The 23314-nt window shown below is 47.9% G+C and overlaps 12 protein-coding genes across 12 annotated transcripts; 5 read left to right on the top strand and 7 right to left on the bottom strand.

The window, feature by feature from the left end:
* Nucleotides 1–184: 184 nt before the first annotated feature.
* Nucleotides 185–1267, top strand: FTJAE_10580 (kinase-like domain protein; the record flags this gene model as incomplete). Its single annotated transcript, XM_037343437.1, has 3 exons — nucleotides 185–198; nucleotides 244–258; nucleotides 319–1267. The coding sequence occupies 3 exons, from the start codon at nucleotides 185–187 to the stop codon at nucleotides 1265–1267; spliced, it is 978 nt and encodes a 325-aa protein (XP_037202374.1).
* A 935-nt stretch (nucleotides 1268–2202) lies between these two features.
* On the top strand, nucleotides 2203–3318 carry FTJAE_10579 (beta-1 4-mannosyl-glyco 4-beta-n-acetylglucosaminyltransferase; the record flags this gene model as incomplete). Its single annotated transcript, XM_037343435.1, has 1 exon — nucleotides 2203–3318. One exon carries the CDS (start codon nucleotides 2203–2205, stop codon nucleotides 3316–3318), a length of 1116 nt encoding a protein of 371 aa, XP_037202373.1.
* A 195-nt stretch (nucleotides 3319–3513) lies between these two features.
* Nucleotides 3514–4625, bottom strand: FTJAE_10578 (uncharacterized protein; the record flags this gene model as incomplete). The annotated part of the gene is made up of 3 exons (XM_037343434.1): nucleotides 3514–4233; nucleotides 4285–4489; nucleotides 4612–4625. The coding sequence occupies 3 exons, from the start codon at nucleotides 4623–4625 to the stop codon at nucleotides 3514–3516; spliced, it is 939 nt and encodes a 312-aa protein (XP_037202372.1).
* A 639-nt stretch (nucleotides 4626–5264) lies between these two features.
* Nucleotides 5265–6398, bottom strand: FTJAE_10577 (Opine oxidase subunit B; the record flags this gene model as incomplete). The annotated part of the gene is made up of 1 exon (XM_037343433.1): nucleotides 5265–6398. One exon carries the CDS (start codon nucleotides 6396–6398, stop codon nucleotides 5265–5267), a length of 1134 nt encoding a protein of 377 aa, XP_037202371.1.
* A 628-nt stretch (nucleotides 6399–7026) lies between these two features.
* On the top strand, nucleotides 7027–8690 carry FTJAE_10576 (pisatin demethylase; the record flags this gene model as incomplete). The annotated part of the gene is made up of 4 exons (XM_037343432.1): nucleotides 7027–7863; nucleotides 7912–8145; nucleotides 8203–8523; nucleotides 8574–8690. The coding sequence occupies 4 exons, from the start codon at nucleotides 7027–7029 to the stop codon at nucleotides 8688–8690; spliced, it is 1509 nt and encodes a 502-aa protein (XP_037202370.1).
* A 336-nt stretch (nucleotides 8691–9026) lies between these two features.
* Nucleotides 9027–9467, bottom strand: FTJAE_10575 (thioredoxin; the record flags this gene model as incomplete). The annotated part of the gene is made up of 3 exons (XM_037343431.1): nucleotides 9027–9237; nucleotides 9287–9391; nucleotides 9445–9467. 3 exons carry the CDS (start codon nucleotides 9465–9467, stop codon nucleotides 9027–9029), a joined length of 339 nt encoding a protein of 112 aa, XP_037202369.1.
* Nucleotides 9468–9939: 472 nt separating this feature from the next.
* On the bottom strand, nucleotides 9940–10363 carry FTJAE_10574 (thioredoxin; the record flags this gene model as incomplete). Its single annotated transcript, XM_037343430.1, has 3 exons — nucleotides 9940–10129; nucleotides 10185–10289; nucleotides 10341–10363. 3 exons carry the CDS (start codon nucleotides 10361–10363, stop codon nucleotides 9940–9942), a joined length of 318 nt encoding a protein of 105 aa, XP_037202368.1.
* A 1095-nt stretch (nucleotides 10364–11458) lies between these two features.
* On the bottom strand, nucleotides 11459–11770 carry FTJAE_10573 (uncharacterized protein; the record flags this gene model as incomplete). Its single annotated transcript, XM_037343429.1, has 1 exon — nucleotides 11459–11770. The coding sequence occupies one exon, from the start codon at nucleotides 11768–11770 to the stop codon at nucleotides 11459–11461; it is 312 nt and encodes a 103-aa protein (XP_037202367.1).
* A 2952-nt stretch (nucleotides 11771–14722) lies between these two features.
* Nucleotides 14723–16549, top strand: FTJAE_10572 (amino-acid permease inda1; the record flags this gene model as incomplete). The annotated part of the gene is made up of 3 exons (XM_037343428.1): nucleotides 14723–15016; nucleotides 15062–16240; nucleotides 16289–16549. 3 exons carry the CDS (start codon nucleotides 14723–14725, stop codon nucleotides 16547–16549), a joined length of 1734 nt encoding a protein of 577 aa, XP_037202366.1.
* Nucleotides 16550–17049: 500 nt separating this feature from the next.
* On the top strand, nucleotides 17050–18022 carry FTJAE_10571 (uncharacterized protein; the record flags this gene model as incomplete). The annotated part of the gene is made up of 2 exons (XM_037343427.1): nucleotides 17050–17582; nucleotides 17647–18022. The coding sequence occupies 2 exons, from the start codon at nucleotides 17050–17052 to the stop codon at nucleotides 18020–18022; spliced, it is 909 nt and encodes a 302-aa protein (XP_037202365.1).
* Nucleotides 18023–18434: 412 nt separating this feature from the next.
* Nucleotides 18435–19571, bottom strand: FTJAE_10570 (uncharacterized protein; the record flags this gene model as incomplete). The annotated part of the gene is made up of 3 exons (XM_037343426.1): nucleotides 18435–18728; nucleotides 18786–19095; nucleotides 19192–19571. 3 exons carry the CDS (start codon nucleotides 19569–19571, stop codon nucleotides 18435–18437), a joined length of 984 nt encoding a protein of 327 aa, XP_037202364.1.
* A 762-nt stretch (nucleotides 19572–20333) lies between these two features.
* On the bottom strand, nucleotides 20334–22709 carry FTJAE_10569 (mitotic spindle assembly checkpoint MAD1; the record flags this gene model as incomplete). Its single annotated transcript, XM_037343424.1, has 1 exon — nucleotides 20334–22709. One exon carries the CDS (start codon nucleotides 22707–22709, stop codon nucleotides 20334–20336), a length of 2376 nt encoding a protein of 791 aa, XP_037202363.1.
* Nucleotides 22710–23314: the final 605 nt, after the last annotated feature.

The following is a 23314-nucleotide window of genomic DNA, read 5'->3' as shown; positions in this document are numbered from 1 at the left end:
ACCTAAATCCCTTGATTATTTAGGTAGGATCAAGGTCTAATAAGGCTGCTCCTTCTCCAGCACGACCACCAATGCTAAGGTACCTCGCCTTCTCATTTTAGTGGTAATGGTCTGCTCAAACCTGACTCTTCTTCTTCATCATCGCCATCAACATCAACCTCAGCCTCAACATCATAATTCAATCATGGCTCCGACTACGTAAGTTATCGAATCACCTAGTAGTTTCCCGCTAACAGATCGAAGAATAGCCCCCTTTCCGTACGTGGCCGGCAATGAACCAAAAGTACATTTGGTGGAAGGTTTCAACCATACATTTAGTCCCAACAGGAAATTCATCGTAATTTCTCTTCTAGAGGACTTGCCTAGCACCGAATCGCATGTGATGCACGTCATCTTCTACAACGGTGTAGGACTCCTGGGGGGACAAGGAGTTCTGAAGCTTTATGACCGGCGTTACGCTAGAAGCATTCGTGAAGTCAACGGCACAACCACAGCCGCTCCGCGCGAAGCAGATAATGCCTATCTTTCATTCGTGCGTCAAGGGAAAATGACCGTTTTTCGCTCCGCCTTGGAACATATCTACAAAACCGCGCCCGTCAGACCCCGTGCAAGCGAGTTCCTTGACACCCAACGTTATGGCGGCCCCGAGGCTGACCGCGTGGCAAGATTTGAAGCCGCTGCCTGGTACGAAAATAATAAGCGCTTTAAGACCGAGTTAAAGGCATACAAACAGCTCAAACCCTTTCAAGGCGATAAGATACCGCGCCTCCTCGCACACATCCGAATCCCATATCCTATCATTTACAAGCGTCCTCAAGAAAACGGCGACGAACAATGGGACGAATTCTTTTGTGTTCATGGCCTCCTTTTAGAATACATTCCTGGCCCCAAGCTCGGACGGTGGCCTAAACCCAGCTTTTCCCCAGACACTCTAAAGGCAGCGATACAAAGCGCCATCGATTCGATCAATGATATCAATAAATTGGGCGTTGTTGTCGAAAAAAACAACAATAACGTCATAATGAAGAACAAGGACACTAATGACCAAATTCTTCCACTCGACAGTCAAAAACCCTTCATTGTCGATTTCGCCAAGGCTGTATTGCGTGACGACTTGTACGAGATTGTGATTACGGGACTTCCCACAAGAGACTTGTTGGCCACAGAATACCTCTCCGCCCGTCTGAAACACGCGTATGAGGAAAAGGCGAACGAGTTCAACGAGAGCTTCGCCGGGGACCTTGAGGAGATCATGAGAGAGACATAAACATAGACGCAGACGAGTTAGGGTTCATGCGGGTTTATGATTATCAGGCCATGGTGAACGAATGCAGGCAGCAGCTGCAGGGCTGGTGGGTTTAATTAGCAAAGCATCCGTACTTTAGGTGATTGAGAGGCCTCTGGGATCAAGGAAACACGAGACTTCAGTTTAGGGTGATAAGATAAACTCTATAAAAGGTATCATAAACTCACTCTAAATTTGTACCAAGTTGCCCAAGTCTTTTTATTAGTTACCTAGGTTCAAGGTCCCAAGTTTTATTTCCTCCCCTAGAGAGGATGAAGTTGAGTGGCGAGGAATTGTGGCACAGACCTGTATCGCGAATCATGACTTCTAGTTATGACACCCTGTATGAGGACTCAGTCAGACAATCAAGTGAGGCCCGGCTGCTGGTGTTGAAGCACAGGGCAAAGTACCCCAAGGGTTTCTGACACAGGAACTTTACAAGACGGCCGATCGCCGATTGCACCGGTGCAGGACCTTTTGTTATGCATAATCCGGACTGAGCCGGTTGTACGTATGTATATTAGCAGGGATATCAACCCTGTCGCTGTTTAGCTTACCTATGGCCCGTACGAGTATAACTCTTTGTAAGGATGCTTTAGAAAAGCACTATTATCGCAGGAGTTTATAGCTTAAAGTTTACAGTGAATAATCTTATGGGTGGTTTGCTGTAAGCCTGTAATGCTACACTTCTACTAAACTGGCTCGGCCCACCAATTAAAACTCCCTCAAGACAATAATGCCCTGCTCGTATCACAGTAATTAGATGTTGTTGGCTGCAGGATATCACATATAACCATCGATGCCGACTTCCATGTGCGACCAACAGTCCTTGGTCAGATTAGGTAACAGCAAAAGGGCATGTCAGTCCCAATTTGCTCCGGTCACACTTTGTCCTAGGCAATTCAAGTCAGGTCAATATGGTACCGAAGGCTTTGTCTAGAGGCATTCTGGTCATTGGCGTTTGTTCCTTGCTTTGGTGGGCTCTCCGACCTCTTCGCGGCTCTCATGCAATATTTACCGAGTCGCTACAGCCGATCGATCTTCTGAACCCGAGCTCAAATCATGACCGGAAGGCTTCAGAGCTGTATGCCTCCAGGGCTGCGCATGATCTCTGCTCCGTCCATGGCTACTCAGCCTTCATACCCAAAAGCCCCCCAAGCGAACGGAAGACCTACGATATGCTCATGATAAACGACGAGCTGGATTTTCTCGAGATACGCCTCGATGCATTATACGATTACGTCGACTACTTCATCATCGTCGAGTCAGCAAAAACATTCCAGGCAAATTCCAAACCCCTTATCCTCAAAGAGAACTGGGGAAGATTCCGTCGCTATCATGACAAAATAATATATCACGAACTAACTTTCCCATCAACCTTTGACCCGCATCGTGCCTGGGACTACGAAGACCTACAACGAGATGCCCCCTTCGACCAAGTCATGCTCGGCCTCGACGGACCAAGAGCACCCAACAAAAGAGACGTTCTCATCGTAGCCGACGTCGATGAAATACCCCGACCACAAACCCTCCTCGTCCTACGATACTGCAACTTCCCCCGCCGCCTCACACTCTCCTCCAAATTCTACTACTACTCATTCCAATTCCTCCACACCGGTCCAGAGTGGCAACACCCCCAAGCGACCTACTACCAAGGACACCGAACCCTCAAGCCCACCAATCTGCGCAATGGAGATGGAGGCTTCCGTCTGTTACGGTTCCTCGAGAGGGGCGTGCTGAGTAACGCAGGATGGCATTGCAGCAGCTGTTTTCCGACTATGGATCAATTTCTCAACAAGATGGCGAGCTTTTCTCATCGCTGGATGAATCGTGAAGAATATAGAGATAAAGATAGGATCACTGCTGCAGTCAGAGAAGGGAAAGACCTCTGGGGCAGGGAACAGGATCAGTTTGTGAGGATTGAGAATAACAAAGACATGCCGCCACTTGTTCTTAGGCAGCCAAACCGGTTCGGCTACATGATTAGTCTGGATGGGCTGTCAGCAGGCTTCGTAGACTACAGCGGAAATTAAAAAGATAATAATCTATTCGACAAACAATGGTTGTCCGCAATACCCTTGTTGAAAGAAATACGTCTACTGACTGTGACTGTAAAGGGGATCGCACCCTGTACATCAGGTAAGTGCCTTCAGAGCCTTGAAGGCTTCAACACCTGCTTTCATACTCGACACAACTTCATCCTCTCATTCGCCCCGAGTCTGAATGTTTTAAGATCCCTCGCCCAGCGCCCTCACCGTGGTTTCCGCAATAATCGTCGGATAATCAGGAAGTGTACATCCCGACAATTGAGTAAAGAAGGCTTCAGCAAATGATTGAGGGTTCCTGTAAACCTTCACCATTTCCCAATATCCGACATCCATCCGCCAAGGGGGGTAATCTGCCACCTCTGAGCCCCTTCTTTGACGAAGTCCCTTGATCCAAGCCTCGATCAAATCCTTTGTGAACAGAGCCTCAGCGAAATCGATGATATATGGCTCGTCGTTCTCTCTCCTGAATATAGCATTGTTATTGTAGTTGCTGAAAACAATGCCGAATCTGTTTATGTCATCAATCGCATTGACGGTTCGTTGAGCCAGGCCAGCCCATTCGGCGTGGGCCATTCCGGGAAGGTAGAGTTCACTGAGTTTTCGGCAATCGTAGTATTGCAGAAGAATGCCAGGAACATAGAGGAACTCTTCCTCTTCGGGGGTTGCCTTGTACTCTTTGTCGATAAAGGATAATGGAATTCCTACATTTGCGTAAAGACGTGGTATCTTTGTGCCCTGTATACTTTGGAGCTGCGCGTATGCCGTTGACTCGGTCTTGCGGCGCCGGTCAAACTCGTACCAGACACCCGCTTCGAATCTTTCAGGGACACTATACGGGATATCGACATTCTCACGGTTGTAAGAGGCGTAATCAATCGCGTCTTGAGGGTCATAAGTCTTCTAGGCTTGCTCCAACGTTGGAATAAAGTCGCGCATGCTCCCTTGACGCACCCATGACCGATATTCCCTCTCTACTAGCAACGAAGGGGCTGCGAACTTGCGAAGACGCCCAGGGTGAGTCCGGTCGTAAAGCTTCAGCACTGCTCTTTCAGTGATTCCCTGATTGTTGAATTCGACGACCTTCACAGGCGATGTAGTGCCAGGAAAGGTATGCAGAACCTCGACGAACAAGGTATCTCCTGGGGATGGAATATTGCTGTCAAACCAATGTTCAATGCGCAGTTTGATATGACGGTCGTTAACATATGGTGGGACCCAGTTTTGTCTTCATGCAGAGGTTCTGTCAGCAGGAAGCTCTCGAGTGGTTCGATAACTTACATAGACTGAGCCATGATGGACATGATGGAAGCGCGTGTAGTGGTGATGATGATGATGAAGAGTGAGTGATGATGAAGAAGAAGAAGAAGAGTGATGATGAAGAAGAAGAAGAGTGATGATGATGAAGAAGAGTGATGATGATGAAGAAGAAGAAGAGTGAAGATGATGAAGAAGAAGAAGAGTGAAGTTTGTCAAACCATTACAACTGAAATAAGAAGGGGAGAGGTTGGTGTGGTGCTTCGGTGAGAAGGAGCAATCTTCATTATTAGAGGCCACGATCCTGGCCAGAGGAGAAAATAAAACTTGGCATCTTGATCCTAAATAATAAAAAGATGAAATAAGTTCAGGATACCGTTTACTTAGGTTTATTTTAATACCTTGTATCAAGATCTGGTATTTTTTAATTCCTGGAGGCCTTGCTCTTGGTGCAGCCAGAACCTTCTCTTTTTGCAGAGCTGGAAAGATCCCAGCCGATCTAAAGGAAGGCAATACTTGACGTGGATTTATGGCTACAGTAGAGAGAAAGAACTGCTAATATGGATTCAGGTCGCGTCAAGACTAAGAAGTAGAGGATACAACTGAAACAACAATGGAAGGACACTCCAAAGTATGACCGTCATCTTTCAAGATAATGCAACTTCTGCGACAAGACTTCATGCAAAACGATCTAGTCGGAAACTCTCCAGTATAGGATCAGTCTCCCCAGTGAGTATTTGCCTGCTCAACAACTTCCCAACAAGAGCTCCATTCGTAACACCAGAATGCATCACAGCAACACTGAGTCCATCCAATCCCGTCTCTCCAAGAATCGGCAGTCCATCTTCTGGCAATACTCGATGGCCAATAGTGTAGTGACTGAACTCAAGCTCATCTCCCCCAACAACTGACTTTTGAAGCTTGGTGAAGAGTTCACGTGCCGTCTTTTCTGGATCATCGCCTAGATCTCCGCCGGCGTAGCTTGAACCAAACAGTAGGGCTCCGTTGAGGGTTTGACGGATGTGTAGTTCGGGAGCGTTGATCACACCGTTGATTAGCTTTTTAGAGGTGGGTTTTGTGTTGACGAGAAGACCGGCTGTGCTTTTGAGGGGGAGGGGGATATTTTGGGAGGCGAGGAGGGAGACGCTTCCTAGACCTGCGGCTACGACAACATGGTCTGCTGGAATGGTTTCGCCGGATGAGAGAGTAACACTGCTGATATGGCCGCCTGTCTTGGTGAATCCTGTGACTTTGGTCTCGAGAACCTTGGCGCTGTTGTCTTTCGCGAGGTTAATCAATAGCTCAGCCGCCTTTTCAGGTTCCAGAGCTCCCTCCTGATCATAACCAAGACCCCATTCCGGAAGCTTCGTCTCTTCAATATGAGGCTCCCGCTTCGATATCTCGGTCTTATCAACGCGAATAACATCATACCCCCAGGCAGTAAGGTTCTTTTGCTCCTCTTCAAGCTCTTCGGGCGATTTATCCCAGCTCGTGGTACCTCCCCAATGAATAGGTAAGTTCTCGACAGCTTTCTCAATCTCCCTCCAGTGCTCGAGAGACTGGAGTCTAAATTCGTAGTAGAACTTCTTATCCGACGAAGCAGCATTAAGCCAAGCGAATGAGTTGGGAGTAGCTACTCCTCCGATATCTTCCGCGATAATAGTCACGTTCGTCTCGGAGGAGAGATGCCAAGCGATAGAGGCACCCACGATACCGCCACCGACCACGACGACATTGGAGTTTGCGACGTTCATATTAGGCACTTTGTGTTTTTCACTCTCACTTCGAGAGCCATAGTGACCGTCGGACATGTTGAATTTATATGTCTCGATATCTCAACGTCGTATCAACCCCGCCTTTGCCGGACGTTCTTCTTGAGCCCGAAGTTCAGATATGATGTGCTCCGGCTGTACGATGATAATGTTGCATAAATTATGGAAACAACTCGGTTATGCAAAACAACCTTCTTGAAAAGGAAGTGATCGTTATTGAGTCGTCAAAATCTCTGATGACGTGCGATAGATCTCAAGGTCCATCCGAGCTATTCTGATTGGTTGATCAAGTCCTCCATGTTAGGTAACCCGGCGATGCACTTGAGCAAGCCTCACTATCGTCCACCAATTATTGAGGACAAACAAACGCCGTATCTGGAAATTTCCTTTTTCCAAGGCATTGATATCATCTCACATGTCTCGTGGCTTGTTTGAGGTCTTTAAACCAAGGAAAACCACGTAATCTTGCTGCATGTCTTGATTGGGGTTACACAGTCGTCGTAAATTTACCAATCAAGTCTATTTCTTTTTCAGCTAGGATGGCCAAGACAGCCATCTCATATGCCCGATAGCAAAAGCAAGATGGTATTGAGATGAAGTTTTTTTTATATAATCCCGACCAGTTCTGTTTGTTTGTTGTTGTTGCTTAGACCTTGAGCAGATCAGTATGGCTTCACCATTCTTTGAAAGGGGCCTTGCATGGCTACCGTACTTTATTGTAGCTCTCTTTACCTGGTTTATTATCTCTTCTATTTTCTCTTGGTATCGTCTTCGACATATCCCGGGTCCTTTTGCCGGCAAATTCTCATATCTATGGGTAGCTTACATCACCATCACCGGAACACAGCATGATCACTTGGTCAACCTCAATCGACGCTACGGACCCATGGTCAGAGTCGGTCCAAACGAGATCCTGGTCGATGACCCAGACTTGATCCGAAAAGTCTCAAGTACTAAGAATACATATACCAAAGGAAACTGGTATCTCGGCGGCAAATTCAATCCTTATCACGACCCCATGTTCCAGATAACAGACCCAGTCCCGCATGATCGCCTCAAGTCGAAGCTATCTCCCGCATACAGCGGACGCGATGCTCCCAATCTTGAAGCTGTAGTCAACAGACAGGTCGGTAATTTGATCCAGCTAATCAAGGAGAAATACATCTCTACCCAAGGAGATTATCGTCCGATGGAGGGAACCAGAGTATCACATCTTTTTACACTAGATGTTATATCGAATCTATCCCTTGGTCAAGAATTCGGGTATCTCAAGGCTGACTCTGATTTTCACGGGATCGTCAAAGCGCTCAGTGAGCATTTATTGATCATGACGCTTGCGACAGATATTCCATGGCTGAGAAATTTAATCTTCTCGCCAATGTTTCTGAAGCTGTTTGGGCCGACTGAGAATGACACCAAGGGGATTGGCCCGCTAATGAAAGTCGCGAATACCATTGTTCGCGAGCGATATGCTCCTGAAGCCGACGATCAGCGTGATATGCTGGTGAGTCATTACTTAGATGTGCGGAAATTATATGCTAAATTGTCAAAGGGCTCGTTCAAGAGACATGGTTTGAAACTGGAGGAGTGTCAGGCTGAATCTCTGTTCATGTTTTTAGCAGGATCGGAGACTACTGCCTCTGTGATACGGGTTATTCTTCTCTACGTTATTGCTTCGCCTCACATATATCAGCGCCTTAGACAAGAGATGGTGGAAGCAATATCCGAAGGTCGAGCTTCGAGCCCAATCACAGATGTCGAGTCTCGACAATTACCTTATCTTCAGGTGAGTCCACCCTTGGCCCCAACTTTATTTGTGTGAGCATGCTAATATTGTTCAAAGGGAGTAATCTACGAGGGTATCCGAATTCGACCTGCTACAACAGGCATGTTCTTTAAAGATGTCCCAGCCGGCGGAGAGACGATGCATGGACAGTATATCCCACCTGGCACATCAGTCGGCATCAATACTTCTTCCTTGTTGAGATCCGAAGCACTCTTCGGCCCTGATCCTCAGGTCTTCCGACCCGAGAGATACCTTGAAGTCGATAAAGAGACGAGCACTCAGATGAAGCGGGATGTTGAGATTGTCTTTGGGTATGGGCGGTGGATGTGCGCTGGAAAGCCTATTGCGTTTATGGAGCTGAACAAAGTTATCTTTGAGGTATGTGTCCGAATTTCTGCTGTGGTTAGAGTTTACTGACATGTTGCTAGCTTCTTCGGGTTTTCGATTTTCAGCTCGTTGAGCCTGAAGTGGCGATGAAGTCGGAGAGCTATATGGTGTTCCACGACGAAAGGCTGGTACTGAGGGTCACGGAGAGAGACCAGTAATAGGGGTAGTCTTGGTATTGCAAACACTGTATATCTATATGGCCGGAGAAGCTCCAAACCTGTAGTGTAAATAGGCATGCTCACCAACGGTACATCAACTGAAATCTGTCCTGCACCATGGCAAGGAGAACTCAACGGATAAGGCCATTATTCGGGCCAACAGGCAAGTGCAAGCTGTTTTCTGTGATTTGCAGTTGAGACTTGTGGCTGAGAGCTTGTTCCGGCAGAGAGAACCTAGTCATAACGGATGAGTAGCTAATCGTCCTACAGCCCAATCAAAGGAATCCCAAAGGTCACTTTTCCTCCATCATGTCCTTACTGCGTAGACGAAGCCACTCAAGTCTCCGACTCCTTCTTAGAAACCTTCTGCAGCATCGCATGAATAGCCGGAGGATTCGCCCCGATAACCTCATGCTGCTTGACCCCGTCCTCGAAAACCATCAATGTGGGAGTTACTCTAATGCCCTGATCTTCAGAGACTTCGGACACTTTGTCTATATCGACCGAACAAAAGAAAACGTGTTCGTTCTCGGCATTCTTTGATAGTCTGTTGCAGCATGTAAGTAAGAGTATACTCGAAGGAAAGGTTAGCTTACCTGTCGATTAAGGGTTTGATGACACGGCAGGGGCCGACCCAGGTAGCCCAGAACTCAACAAAGACCAGTGAGTGGTTTTCGAGAACTTCTTTGAACTCTTCCTGGCTGGGGTTGTGTTAGTAAATGTGGCTACAAGGGAAGATGAGTGTTGTACTCACGAATGAATCTCGTGCACGACCATCTTGACTATCCAAATAATAAATGCAATCAGAGTCTTGATAGCAGAACTCTTTAGATGACTTTTTCGATCAGCTTGGTGGGGTTTCAGAAGATGGATCACAGGCGGTTATATAGTATGAAGCGGGCGACTTGTGAAACCTCTGGTCTTGCAGAGACACGTCATTGCTATGCCACAGCTTATATAGAGTCCCGTTTGATCCACGATTGCAACACCTCGGCAGATATTGACGACTATCCTGAGTGCTCAGTGTGGTAGTACAAGAGACCGAGCATCACCAGAGTTGTCGGCATTTGATCCCTTCGCACATGTGGATCCGTGTTTGGAATGACTTCACCAAGACTAAAATGAATAGGGGAATAAAATTTCAGGAAGCACAGGACCTTTGTGTTACTGAGGTACAAACTCTCCAATATCCACACAAGTCTAGGCATAAACATGCCGATCTGCCCAGGATCGAATTCCCAGTGGACATCTAGCTCTTGTACTCTTCAACAAGCTTCTCCAACTTGTTAGGGTCCGCCCCCACAACCTCATCAGCCTTATCACCGTCCTTGAAGAGGATAAAGGTAGGCATCGCTCGGATGCCATACTCCTGAGACACATCCTCAGCCTCGTCGACGTTGACCTTGATAAAGTGGATAGACTCGGTTGCTTCTGACATCCTGGTAACAAGGAGTAAGCCAAGTTGTACATATGCACTTTTATGGCGGGACTTACTTTTCTAAGACGGGGCTGATGAATCGGCATGGTCCGCACCATGGGGCCCAGAAGTCTGCGAGGACGACTGTGTTTTTCTCAAGGGTATCCCTGAACTCGGCGAGGCTGTACAAGGTTTAGCTTGACTTGCGACGATAGAGAGATTATATAACCTACTTCTTGACTTCGTGGACTGTCATTTTGAGATATTTTCAATAAAGTTTTCTGAATATGGGACTTTCAAGGGTCTGAGAACCTCGAGGGTTACAGGCATTATATACTGTGCCAATGTTCCCCTCACGTCAGGACGCGTCATAGTCTGATTGGCTCAATCGGCGCTTGGCTAGTCGTGCATATTCCGCGTCTCCGTTGCCTTGGATTGAGAGACATTTTTCAAAAGCTAGACGAATCATTTTCCTCTTCTGATTATTGTGGCGTCCGTACGTGGTCAGATTTGCTGAGCAGCATCAGCGAGTTCCCCGCAGCTGAATTGCTAGGGAGACCAATTGACGTGACGATTGATTGAATTGTTGAGGCATTTAGTTATGACGTCTTAATTTGGAGCTATTTTGCAGCTGATCGGCTGGTGGCGGAAAGTTTATCTAACATCTTTAGCGTGGGCCCTACGGTGTCGAGACGGAGGGTTTCGAGATGGATCAGTCAGCTATGGGAGTGACGCTCGTTGCTAGTCGGTGTATAAAATAATGTGCGTACCAATCTTGGCTTGGATGTATTCTTATCTGGTGTTCAGACTTTTGACTAAACCTCTACACATATGCAGCTCAGTCGATGTGCAGGATGTATCGATTTTATCATGCTAAGCCCTTATCTTGTCACTGCGCGTGCCGTGTCTCATATGCATACCATTATCTCCGCATGCTAAAAATCACAAGGTAAGTCTCATCGATCGCGGTATAGATCTCTCGTTCGTTGTCAGATTGAGTGACCTCAGCAAGCCTCCTCGGGGGATTGCGAGATAATTGTCTGATACCCTACTAGATAATTACTAATCAAAGCCGCAGTATACGCCGGTGTGTTTACTGATCAATCCCACATGCTAAGGCTTTGGCATCTCACCATTATTTCACCTCACTAGATCTATGCACACAAGATATCAGGGTTACATCAGAACACTCTATACTATGATACCCAGCTTCGTAAAAACATCTTCATACCTGTGGTCATAAATCTTAAGTACAAGAGCAGAACCCGCTTACAGTCTGCCGAGCTTAAACCAAACATTGGAACTCCATACAACGACTCAAGCTTCCCTCTCGGACTCTCTAATAATACACCTAAGGGAACTTATTCCAGCAAGAAGAATCAGCACCAGTCGCACCAGCACCCTGGCATCTCCGCCTCCAGTCACAGTTATCAAAGCTCGATGCCCCACCACCAAAGGTCTTGACGTTGCACTGCTTATACTGAGTATTCGCGCCGTATTCCCGCGTGTTGGGCTCCATTCCGCCCTTGTAGTGGTCGCACACGGCCTGGGTGGCGCCGTTGTTGGGAATGCCGTTGCTGTCGTAGCAGTGGCAGCTTTCGTACCTAGCGCACGCGGAAGCGAATGCTGAGAGGGTGAGAAGACCGAGGATTGAGACCTTCATTTTGATGGAGAAGATTGCGTTCTGGAGAGGTTAGGCTTTGCTGAGGCTCTGTGGATCGGGTATGTACCTTGTTTGTAGGTTTAGAAGGCGGTGGCTTGATGATTGTGATATTCAGCAGTGAGAGTGATGGTTCTTACTTGACGAGACCTCGACACATATTTATACCCAAAATCAGAGCTCAATGATTCCTCTTCTTAGTGCTCAACTCCATAGATCATCGATCTTATCATCTCCAGTAATTCTCGGCCACCGTAATTACTCCTGGCCTGCTAGGACTCCATAAGCTCATGATCAGAATACGAGGTCCTCCTAGTCCCTCAATCTTTCACAGTGATGCCAAGAAACATCGCCAAGACTCAGTTTCCTATAATCACACATAGTTTCATACGTTTATGATTGGTAAAACGGAGTTTAGTTTCTTGGCGAATCAGGGGTCGAACTACTTCTACAACTGCCGAAAACTCTACACTCGTCTATTCGCAGAATGCCCCATATTACTCGCAAGTTTAAATACTAGCGGTCGAAATAAGGTTTTACATATAGGTACTGATATGTGACCGGTTCCGCGGATTCTCGCTTGGGGAGTTGGTCGATGATCCGAATATCCCCGTCCACTAGAGGTCATGACTCGCGATACTAGGCTATACCACTCATCAGGCCATGTGTACTCGCTTGCTGTGATTGAGGGACGCGCTCCAATCGGAATCGTCCCTCGAAGACATACATCTAAGTTAAGAATGGCCTGGAAATTATTTAGGAAGTTGAGTTCATGCATGTTAGGAATATTATACCAGCATAAGCAGGATAACCAACTCCACGTTCTTTCTCTCCAATCCCCTACATCGTATATACATACATCTTAAGAAGAGTCAAAGAACTGAACTCGGCAGTTTCTTGATAGGCCCGTTTGTCCTCTTGCTTGGTCTGAATGTATAGTTTATGGTCCCGTTCCCCTTTGTTGCAGGGCACCTGCATTGACCACGCCACGGAAGCTCTACCTTGATCTGTATCATAATAGAAATACCACCTCCATAGTGCAAAGCTCAGACTCATCATCTAAAGGCTTCAGCTTCCACAAGCAACACACCACCCCATAGAGTCAGACGTTCCAACTCTATATAAGTAAGTGATAGCATCCGCCGTCTAGAGTTGAACACATGATTGGATAGATTACGACCATCCTCCCCAGAATCCAGAGCAGACTCTCGCAGACGGTCATCCCGTCGCCAGCGCCTTTCTTGTCAAGACCCTCGACTTGATATCTTGCGTCCTGGAAGCTGGCCCAACCAGACTTATTACCCAATATCCCTTCTGCTGAACCAGCCACGCCTTATACTGAGCCTTCACGATCCTATTATGCCTGGATACTTTCTAAACATCCCAGGTTATGAAAGCTGTGACATCACCGTATATGACAGCCGGCCAATCACCCTTCTGGTATGAAGATGTCAGAGTGCATCCGGAAAAGCTTTCGATACCCGCCGACCCGGCCACCACAATTCCTTTACACAAATGGGACATCGCCAAGTTTCCATAGGATTCATGGATTACAGTGACTTTAGGGGCGAGGAAGACAAGGTTGCCTGCCCAGTCGAGTCAGCCTTTTAATCAAGGGCTTTTTATTTGGTGGATAAGAGATTGACCTTCATGGTCCGGCAGATGTAATAGAAGAGCGTAGTGACTAATTCTTGGAGCATGCGAAATGACCAGCTTCTTTTGGCTATGGGCATAACGCGGATAGGTCTTCCTTTCAATCTGTCTTTTGTAGGTCATTCAGCACCTTTAGGGAGTTGACGGGGTTCGGGGCCTACCATCTGCTCCGCGCTATCTCCCTCAACTCGACAGCACATATCGTCTTGCCAGCAACGCCGCAATGCAGAGGAATAAGAACTAGCGACGTTCTGCGATAGAGACCCTTTCTATAATAATCCACTGACGAGTCAATCATATATACCTCCTGCTTGGAGAGCAAGAAAACTCGAGGCTTGAAAAGAGAATGCCAGTAAACTTCGCAAAGAGCTCCCTATGCTCAGGCTAGATATCTCACTAAATTTATCGCCTTGGGTGAAGGTCCTGCCTTTTTTTCCCCTCCTCGGCTCCTTTATTGCCTCCCACCTTATCGTCGCTGATCTATCCCGTTCATCTCAAAACAGGTAGCAATCCTCCCCAGGCGGGTAACGGAGGCAACTCGGGAATAACTAACCGTCCATCGGCTCCGATCACGTCTCCACCACGATCCGCTGAGCCGCAACTTTTTTACGTTATAGAGACAGGGATATTTCTGACTTGAAGATTTACAGAGTGGACTTATTAGACTTGTGAGTAACGTAATAAGATTAGATCTTGATTGATCGTCGAATCAGTTCTTCTGTCAAGTTGCGTGAGGCTTTTGATAAACGAAAATCTCGATATCGAGACTGTTTCTGTAAGAGGTTGACCTCGGTATTAGACAGTGGCGAATTGGTCGAACCACGCGACTTGACTCATCGAATGACGGTAAAATCTCTGTCTCGGGTGAATCAAGATGCCTTCGGTAGACACTGCACACATAGTATATCCTCTTTACTTATCTCGATATATTCGACGGTCTGTATCACAGTATTGTATATGATTTTCTCCCACTTTTCAATGTGGAGTCGCCAAACCTCCAGTCTCTTGGAGTCAATACCCTCATTATCAATACAAACACTTCCCCATGGAGATTTACGTAAATAACCAATTCAATATCTGGAGTAGTAACCAAAACTCCCCCTCAGATCGTGGAGAGTCCTACTACGATTAATTGAAAATTTTGCTTCCAGAGTCATGACCATGTCATGTGTGGGCCTAATAGCGTTGTTACTATGGGCCCTCTCATCTTTTTTATAATGGGGCCATTTAGCAAGAACTTTTTTTCTTCACTCTTCCTCACTCTCTTCTTTCTTTTAGGTAATTCCTTAGATCTCGTTGATCATGGCTGTTGAAAAAGTCATATCTGATTCTCCTATCGTTGGAGAAAAAGGCGTCATGGCTGATGAAAACGCTCCTACGAAGGAAAGCTTCACTGCAACGGGTGAAGAATACGAGCAGGATGATTTCATGACGAGGACGGGGCTGAATGCTAAATCGTTTACGAGAAAGCATTATGGACTTGGGCTTGTGGAATTGGATCGCAAGATGAAGCCGAGACATCTTCAGATGGTTGCTATTGGAGGATCGATCGGTGCTGGGTTCTTTGTTGGATCTGGGTCGGCGTTGAGTAAAGGTGTAAGTGGGCCACTCACTCAATTGAATATTGACTAATGGTTACAGGGCCCTGCTACGTTGTTCATCGACTTCTTCCTCGTTGGAGTCATGGTTTTCAACGTTGTCTACGCAATGGGTGAACTAGCTGTCATGTATCCCATCTCTGGTGGTTTCTACACATATGCAGCGCGTTTCATCGACCCATCTTTTGGCTTCGCCATGGCGTGGAATTACACTCTTCAATGGGCTGCTACACTTCCTCTCGAACTTACAGTCTGCGCTATTACGATCCAGTACTGGTCCCCTGACATTTCCCCCGGAGTCTGGATCGCCGTGTTTCTCGCTGCTATCACCATCCTCAACATGTTCGGCACGCTAGGGTACGCTGAGGAGGAATTCTGGGCTGCGTGCTTCAAGCTTACGTCGATTTCTATCTTTATGATAATCGCGCTGGTGTTGGTTTGTGGTGGGGGTCCGTCTAGTGGGAGCTACGATACGTATCAGGGTTTTAAGCTGTGGCATGATCCTGGGGCTTTCAAGAACGGATTCAAGGGATTTTGCTCTGTTTTCGTAACAGCGGCGTTTTCGTTTGCTGGTTCGGAACTTGTGGGTTTGGCAGCTGCTGAGTCTCGAAATCCTACTGCTTCAGTTCCTGCGGCTATCAAGCAGGTGTTTTGGAGAATCTGCTTGTTCTACATTGTTGCGCTGTTGTTCGTTGAATTGTTGATCAGCTGCAATGATCCGAATCTTCTCAGCTCGGGCTCTTACTCCAACAGCGCAGCCTCGCCATTCGTCCTTGTTGGAAGATATTCCGGTCTCAAGGGTCTCGATCACTACATGAACGCCGTTATCCTCTCATCAGTCTTATCACTCGGCATCGCCTCTGTATACGGTGGATCACGCACACTTCTCGCGCTCGCACAGCAGGGTTTTGCGCCCAAGATCTTTACTTGGGTTGATCGAGCGGGTCGACCTTTACCATCTGTTGGATTCATCATAGCTTTTGGATGTCTTGCGTTTTTGAACCTTGATGCAGCTGGTCCTGTTATTTTCGACTGGCTTTTGGCTTTGTCGGGATTAGCTATGCTTGTTTGTTGGGGATCGATTTGCCTTGCGCATATTCGATTTAGAGCGGCGTGGAAGTATAACGGCCATACACTCGACGAAATCCCGTTCAAGGCTATTGGTGGCGTTTGGGGATCATGGTTGGGCTTGATCTTTGTTGTCGTCATTCTCATTGCTCAGGTAAGCCTCAAGTGTTCATTTTTTGAAATATTAGCTAACGTTTCTCAGTTCTACGTGGCCATCGTCGCCCCAGTTGGCGAGTCGGGAATGGGCACTGTTGAAGACTTTTTTATGCAGTATCTTGGACTTCCTATTGTGCTTGCTTTCTGGGCTGGAGGATATCTCTGGAAGAGGACAAGTTGGATCAGCATCGAGAAGATTGACATTGATACGGGTCGCCGCGAACATGATTGGGTGGCCATCAATGCTTGGAGAACAGAGCTTGCTACGTTTCCCTGGTGGAAGCGATTGAGGTATACTTTGTTCTAGTTTGAAACGCCTGATGCATATACATATAGATTTAGAGTTAGAGTTTAGAGTTTATTACTATGAGAGTATTTATCAAAGAGATTTCGATCTTGACCCCATATGTGAAACCTTGTAGTCAGTAAAGCAATTAATCAAGACATACGATATCCTCTTGTCTGTGTTATCGATTTCCCGGGAGCCTGTTCTCTGTTTGTCCATTTTGCTGCGTTCACTCTGATCCGGTCTCTTTGTTGTGCGGATGATAGACCACCGTAACTCATCACGCGCCTCGCACGAAAGTGTCATTTGTTCATAAACACAGCAAACTGTTCACAGCATGATGTTTGCTCACACTTCTGAATCAATGTCTCTGAAATCTAGATATATCTGCCTGATCCGCCCACGGCTTTTGCACAAGGTCTTTCCTGCATTTGAACAGGACCGAGATGACCTGAAAGAAACTGGACCTCTCAGCAACATCGCACTTCTACAACATTCCCAAAACTCACAAAGCTTCCAACATGGATATTGATCCGAACAGCCCCAGCCCAGGCCCAGGCCCACAGTCACAGGCTGACTTCCTCTGGGACTCACTAATCGAGACATTTCCCTTCCTAACCGACCAAGCCCACCGCGCACTCAACATCCAACTAGAATTCTTCCGCAACATGAGCACCAGAAACCTCCCTATTCCCCAAGACGCCAACGCAAAAGAAAAACTCAAAGTAATCCTCGCTAAAGCGCAAGTCGTCAATAAAATCGTGGCAAGCTTGATTCATAGCTCTGAACTTCTCATCGAGCTGAAGGAAATAGACTATGACGAGGTCATCAATGTGAGGAGAGCGGAAGTCAGCAATATGGTTAGTGAGGCTAGCGTTAATATCCAGACGGTCATTGCTATGCAGACAGATGAGGTTAGGATAGGATTGGGGCAACAGGGGGCGGCGGAAGTCCAGGAACAACAAAGACATGCAGAACAGGAAGAAATGTTTATGCAACAAAGGAACGGGGGGCTTGGCATGGGAGCTTCAGAATCTCCTGAATCACGGATTCCGTATGTTCAGCCGCAAGTTCATCAGCAGAGCCATGCGCCACAACAAAACATTATAGCAGATCAGATTCCAGGGCTTCGCTATGCCTCTGTACCACCAGCCGTACCTCAAGGATACAACCCAGTACCACCTCATAACCCAAGTCCAGTACACCCTCAGCCTCCAGCTCATCCCCAGGCTCCCGTCTCAGGCCCGGCACCAGGGTATGGTCACCTCCCAACACTCAATCAAGCGCCAGCATATCCTCATCATCCGGTCCTTGGTCAGGTACCAGGGCATGGTCAATTTGCGGCACACACCCAAGCCCCAGCACATCCTCACAATCCAGTCCATCGCCCACTCCCAGCACATCCCCTCCCCCAAACAGTCCCCTTACAAAGACAAGACAGCGTATACACCGATTCAAGCACCACGAGCTCTGACGACTCTGAGATTCGAATGATGCTGGCTAGAGAGCTGAAGAAGCAAAAGAAAAAAGACAGAGCTGCAAAGAGAATGGCAAAGATGAAGAGGGAGCGGGAAAGGGGGGACTTTTGTAAGCGCTGTGGACGCTGTTGATAGCAATACACCTGTAACTATAGAGGATGCGCATAATCGAGTGATTTGGGTCGTTTTGGATATCATATTCCTCAGCGTGAGAGTTGCTAATTCTTAGTTTATGCTCACGCTGCTAGGATCTAGTCTACAAACCATTGAGAGGACATGAGAAAACTTAGTATCTCATGTCGAGTTTATTGTCTTTCAGCCATTGAACAAGTCTAGTTCATCACATGGATTGGTAAGTCGAAGTCTTCTTGCAAATAACCACATAATTCTGCAACAACTACTTCCTATCAAACGACCCTCCATCACTCTCACAAATAAGTGTCTCCCATGTCGAGAATCAGCGAAAGAGCACAGGGACTGGTCGTTAAATGCCGCGGTTCTCGGTCACATGTGAGTCGCCAAAGTTTAGCGAGATCATCTCCCGTCTTCTTAGTAGGCTTGATTTCTTCCTCCAGGATCTGGAACATTTTGTCCGGATTGACATTGCCCGAGTGTTTGAGCCACTCTCTCGTCATGAGCCCAACCTTGTTGAAGTCTCCAACCATCTTTGGGAATAGCTTCTTTGACAAGAGTGCTGTTATATCCATCGTCATCATTGAATCCTAGCATTTGATATGGTATAATTCTGCGGTTCGGCCAGCTCCTTCGCCCGAAGTAACCTGTGGCCAGTTGATCTTTATCAAGAATCGCTTATGGTCCCTTTCGAGCACATTGACTTTTATGCTGTCGGAGAAGCACAAATTCTTGGCCCAGCACCTTTCTAGTCTTTCGAGCTTGATTGGCATTAGCTGAATCAGCTGGTCACGATCCTTTTCGGGAACCTTTTCCATAAGGAGGAGGAGGTCTCTCCCACGTTTTTCGTGGGGGTCCTGAGGGAACCAGACGTTTTCTGTCTCACGTGAAGGACCAGGAATTCCTTGCTCGTCTTGGCTGTCCTCGAGGTCGAGTTCCTGCGGCAGATCCTGCTCTCTAGTGCTCTACCGTGAAGCTGGAGTGTTTAGGGGTTCGACCCGGTCGGGTATGGGCCAAGGCCCTTGCTCTGGCCCGAATGTTGGAGTCGAATACTGTGGTGGAGTTGAATCATGACGTTCTGCGGGGGCCGAAGGCTCTGACCCGTCCCATGATAGGCGTTGAAGAGGTGAACTGCTGAGTTGGTGCGCAGCCGTACCTGTGGGTGTCTTGACAGGAGTCGGAATAGACTGTTGCTCAGGCTGAAGACGTTTGGTCGATGGACTATTCTCAAGTTCTCCTGTCACAGTGGCACCCTTGCGTTTCTGAGGATTGCCAAGTTCTGGTCTAGGACCAGCCTCCCAAAATGGCTGTGGGAGAGGGTTGGCGGTGATGGAGTCTTGGGGTTCTGGAGATCCTGAAGATCCAGAGGGGGGAGGTACGGTGCCGAAAGGGTCGGCGTCGTGTGACATATCCTCATCGCTAGACTCGCACATGGTGTTTTGATATGATACGGTATAGTCTTGATGGATTATGATGACGATGATGATTATGATGATGATGATGGGATGATGGGATGGATGAAGAGTACAAGTTTTGAGAGTACAAGTTGGCTCTGGGGATGCCCTTTATAAGTACCTACCTTACCTTACCAAGTATACCTAAGTTATGGGGGAAGGCACTTGATGGAAGGAAGTTGCAAGTCAATAGAGTGCATGCCCAAGAAAGGTAGGTAAGCTGCCAAGCGTAAGGCAGGCAAGAAACTTGGACGTTACCTACCTTATCTTGAGTGATGAAGAGACTTGGGGAATCTTAAGATCTCTTAGTAAAGCTTCAGACCACTTTATTCTAGTATCCCAATCTGATATTGCAGGTTATCTTGCTTCTTAAGGTCGAAGTCTGGTGTCACAGTCCCGTATACCTCTTTATTCAACACGTCTCTCCCATATTCTAACCACCCGGAAATCCCTCTCTAAACACCAACCTCTATGGTCCTGAACCATCGGCCAAGTCGCCATAGATACGGTGATGCACTACTCTCAACACCAATGACAAGTTTGACCAAGGAGGGTGTCGATTGAGGAGCTCTATATCACATTTTAAAGCAATCAGGGAGCCATATCGTTCAAGTACCTGAGTCCAGGATGTGTGTGCAAACACATCGCCATGCCTCCAACATACAATCCTCAACTGACTTCATTATAAACACAAATATACAGGGACAGGGGTATTTACTATCATCACATCCTCTCCACTCCCTACTTCGAAGTCTTCGTATGCTCATCATAAAACTCCAACGTCAGCGCCGCCAAAAACCCAGGAATACATCCCTTCTCCCTGACCCAGAACCCAATCTGATCGCTAATCTTCTGTGCAAAATCACTCCTCGGCCCACCGCCAACCTTCATCGTGCCCCGCTCACCATCAAACACGATGGAATTCTCGTGCTCGTCTGTCTGCGAGGGGTAGAACGTGCTCTCGACGCGCATTTTCCCGTTGGGGATGAAGGTGACGGTCCAGCCGAGCGTGGAGAAGATGGCTTCCTTGAACTCTTGGGATTTGGAGCCCCAGACTTCTTTTAGGCGGCGCGTGCGCTTCTCGGCGGATGCGGTCTCGGCTTTGGCGGCGGTGATTTCGCGCTCCATTGCGGCGAGGACGGAGGTTGGGATCATGGGGACGGAGGAGTTGGTGTTCTTGGACTGGAGGGTTGCGAGGAGGTCTTCATTCTCCTTCTTTAGTGCTTCGAGGGTGGAGCGCTTGATAGCTTCGAAATCTGAAGTGGGATTTGACTTGAGTGATAGAACGCGTGTTTGTGTTTGCTGCTTAGCAGCTTTTAGTTGTTCCTTGCTGGTGGACAAGTCCTTCTCCAGCAAGGCAATCTTGTTTTGCGACTTGGTCAGTTGCTCCTCGAGCATACGCTTCTTTCGCGTGAGTTGACCGAGTTGCTCTTGAGAACTGTCATCCTCCGCTCTTGATCGCTTGCTTCCTGTCGCGGGCTGGGGTGTGCTTGGTGCTGAGGGCTCGATTGACGATAGCTCTGCGTGTAGGCTCTGGACTTCCATCTTATACTTGTCGACAAGATCCTCCAGCTCTTGCACGCGCTGTACACGGGCTTGGTCGAATTGCTCAGGTTGAAGCGTCTCATCTTCGGTGTCAAACGTCTTGAGCTGTGCACGGAGGTACTCAACCTCCTTGACGGCCAGGGCACGTTGGCGCTCCAGTCGCATTCGGGCCTTGTCGGCGTTGCTGGCATTGACCACAGTCTTTGCATTCTCAACCTCATTCTTGAGTTGAGCCTGCTCGTCACGGAGCGATTGGATCGTGTTCTGAGCAGCAGTGATTTCAGCCTGTAAAGCGCCAACCTTTTCGACATACGAGGCGTTCGCCAGCCGTTCCTCAACGAGGGCCCTCACCACAGCCTCTGGGGAGTCAAACTCAGATTCGTCCGTCTCAGCAGCGTTTCTCAGATACGCCGACCAGGCCAAGCGCTCATCCTCTAACCGCTGTCGTTGTATACGCGCCTCGGTAAGCTCTGCTTCAACCAATTCGGCCGCCTCAAGTTTTCGCTGTAGTGTTCGTTTCTCTTCTTCGACAACTTCGACTGCCTTGCTCAATGCTCGTAGATGCTTGAGCTCGGAGAGCTGATCACGATTCGTCGCCTCGAGTTTTCGGATATGCTGAACTTGTTCGGTAAGTTCCTGTCGGATGATCTCCATGGTCTCGGCATCTCCGCTTTGCGCCTTGAGTCGTAGGACATCGGCCTCAAGATTCGCAATAACTCCATCCTTCTCAGCCAATTGAGCTTGTGTCTGCTGCAGCACATTCTCCCGCTGCTCGCTCTCCTGCTCAAATTCTTGGATAGTCTTTTGCGCCGCGGCGATCTGCATCTCCATGTCTGTGGCTTTTCGGTCGGCAATTCGGGCAGCATCGTCCTTCGCTGTGGATAGATCCTCAAGCTGTTCCTGCAGCAAGCGGGCCTCATCCTCTGCTTCACGAACCTTGCGCTCTAGTTGTTTCTTATCTCCATCAATCGAATCTTTGACTTCTTGCAATTCTCTTCGAAGAGCTTCGGTTTGCGCTGCCGCCTTTTCGCGTTCGGCCTCAGCCGCTTGTCGGTGTTGCGCTTCATCTTGCTCGCGCCGTCGAGCTTGCTCCAATTTGCTACTTTGTTCCGATGTCGCAATCTCTTTCTCCTGCTCGGCAGTCTGAATTCGATATTGTAGAGTGCCAATCTCAGCTTTCAATGACTCAATCTCTCGCCTGTACTTCTCGTACTCGTCCGCGTCGGGGGGCGCCATGTTCTCCTTATGACTTTCGCGCGAACCGGGGCGGACAGACTCAGCGACGTGACTTTGTCGAGATTGAGGCCGAGGAATATTTGAATCGGCCCCTGTTAGTAGATCGTATGTCGGTCGTGTGCTCGAGCGGAAATTGGAAATCTGCAGCCAAGGTTCGCGGTCAGAAACAGTGTTGGAGCTCGGGAATGTTTGTTTTGTTTTGTGTTGACTTACCCTGGACGGTCGTAGTGATGTCTGAGGTCTGTCCATAGCAGACGTGCTGGCTCGGAATCTGGCATTGACAGAGGCTCGTCTGCTCCCACGCCCATCCTTTTCGTTGGGCGTAAATGAGCGCATTTTTAAGTCTCGTGGGTCGCGTTGCTTGAATGAATGAAAGATCGCGGTCTGAAGATGGTTTGTTTGCGATCACCACGGTAGCTTGCGTCGTCACGTGACCCGCTTGGTCCTTGCGTTCGTAGAGTGGGCTTCAAGATGATGCTAAAGAGAATTGCGGCATAGAAAAGGTTTGGTTTCAGAAGAGTTGTAAGAAGCTTTAGAAGGAAGAAGAAGTGAGCATTTGTATTGTTCGGTGAGTTTCTCTTACGCTGAGAGCGCTCAGATCGAGAGGTTTGCCCAAGACTTTTTGAGCTGATGTGTAGGGTAACTGGAAGAAGCTCTGCGTCAGGAACCACGAAGCTTCTTGAGCTCTGGAGGCGTATAACGGCGGGCTAATTTAGCATTGAGAACGCTAGGGTTAGTCTTCATCGCGCAATTGATGGCTTGTTGGTCAACGGTTATTGTTGTGACAACTGGGGTTCGGCAACAATGGTCCTATTGTTGTTACATCCCGTCCCTTACAACTTGACGAGCATTTCACCGTTACAATGGCTCTTTGAGTTTCACACAAACCAACGGTCCAATCCTAAGCCAATTTCATACCAAACATCCCCCTCCCCCTGAGA

This window comes from Fusarium tjaetaba (assembly GCF_013396195.1).
Source record: "Fusarium tjaetaba strain NRRL 66243 chromosome Unknown NRRL66243_c0000248, whole genome shotgun sequence".
Classification (NCBI taxonomy): Eukaryota; Fungi; Ascomycota; class Sordariomycetes; order Hypocreales; family Nectriaceae; genus Fusarium; species Fusarium tjaetaba.
Note: the sequence above shows the minus strand (reverse complement) of the source record. Positions and strands in the feature narration are given on the sequence as shown.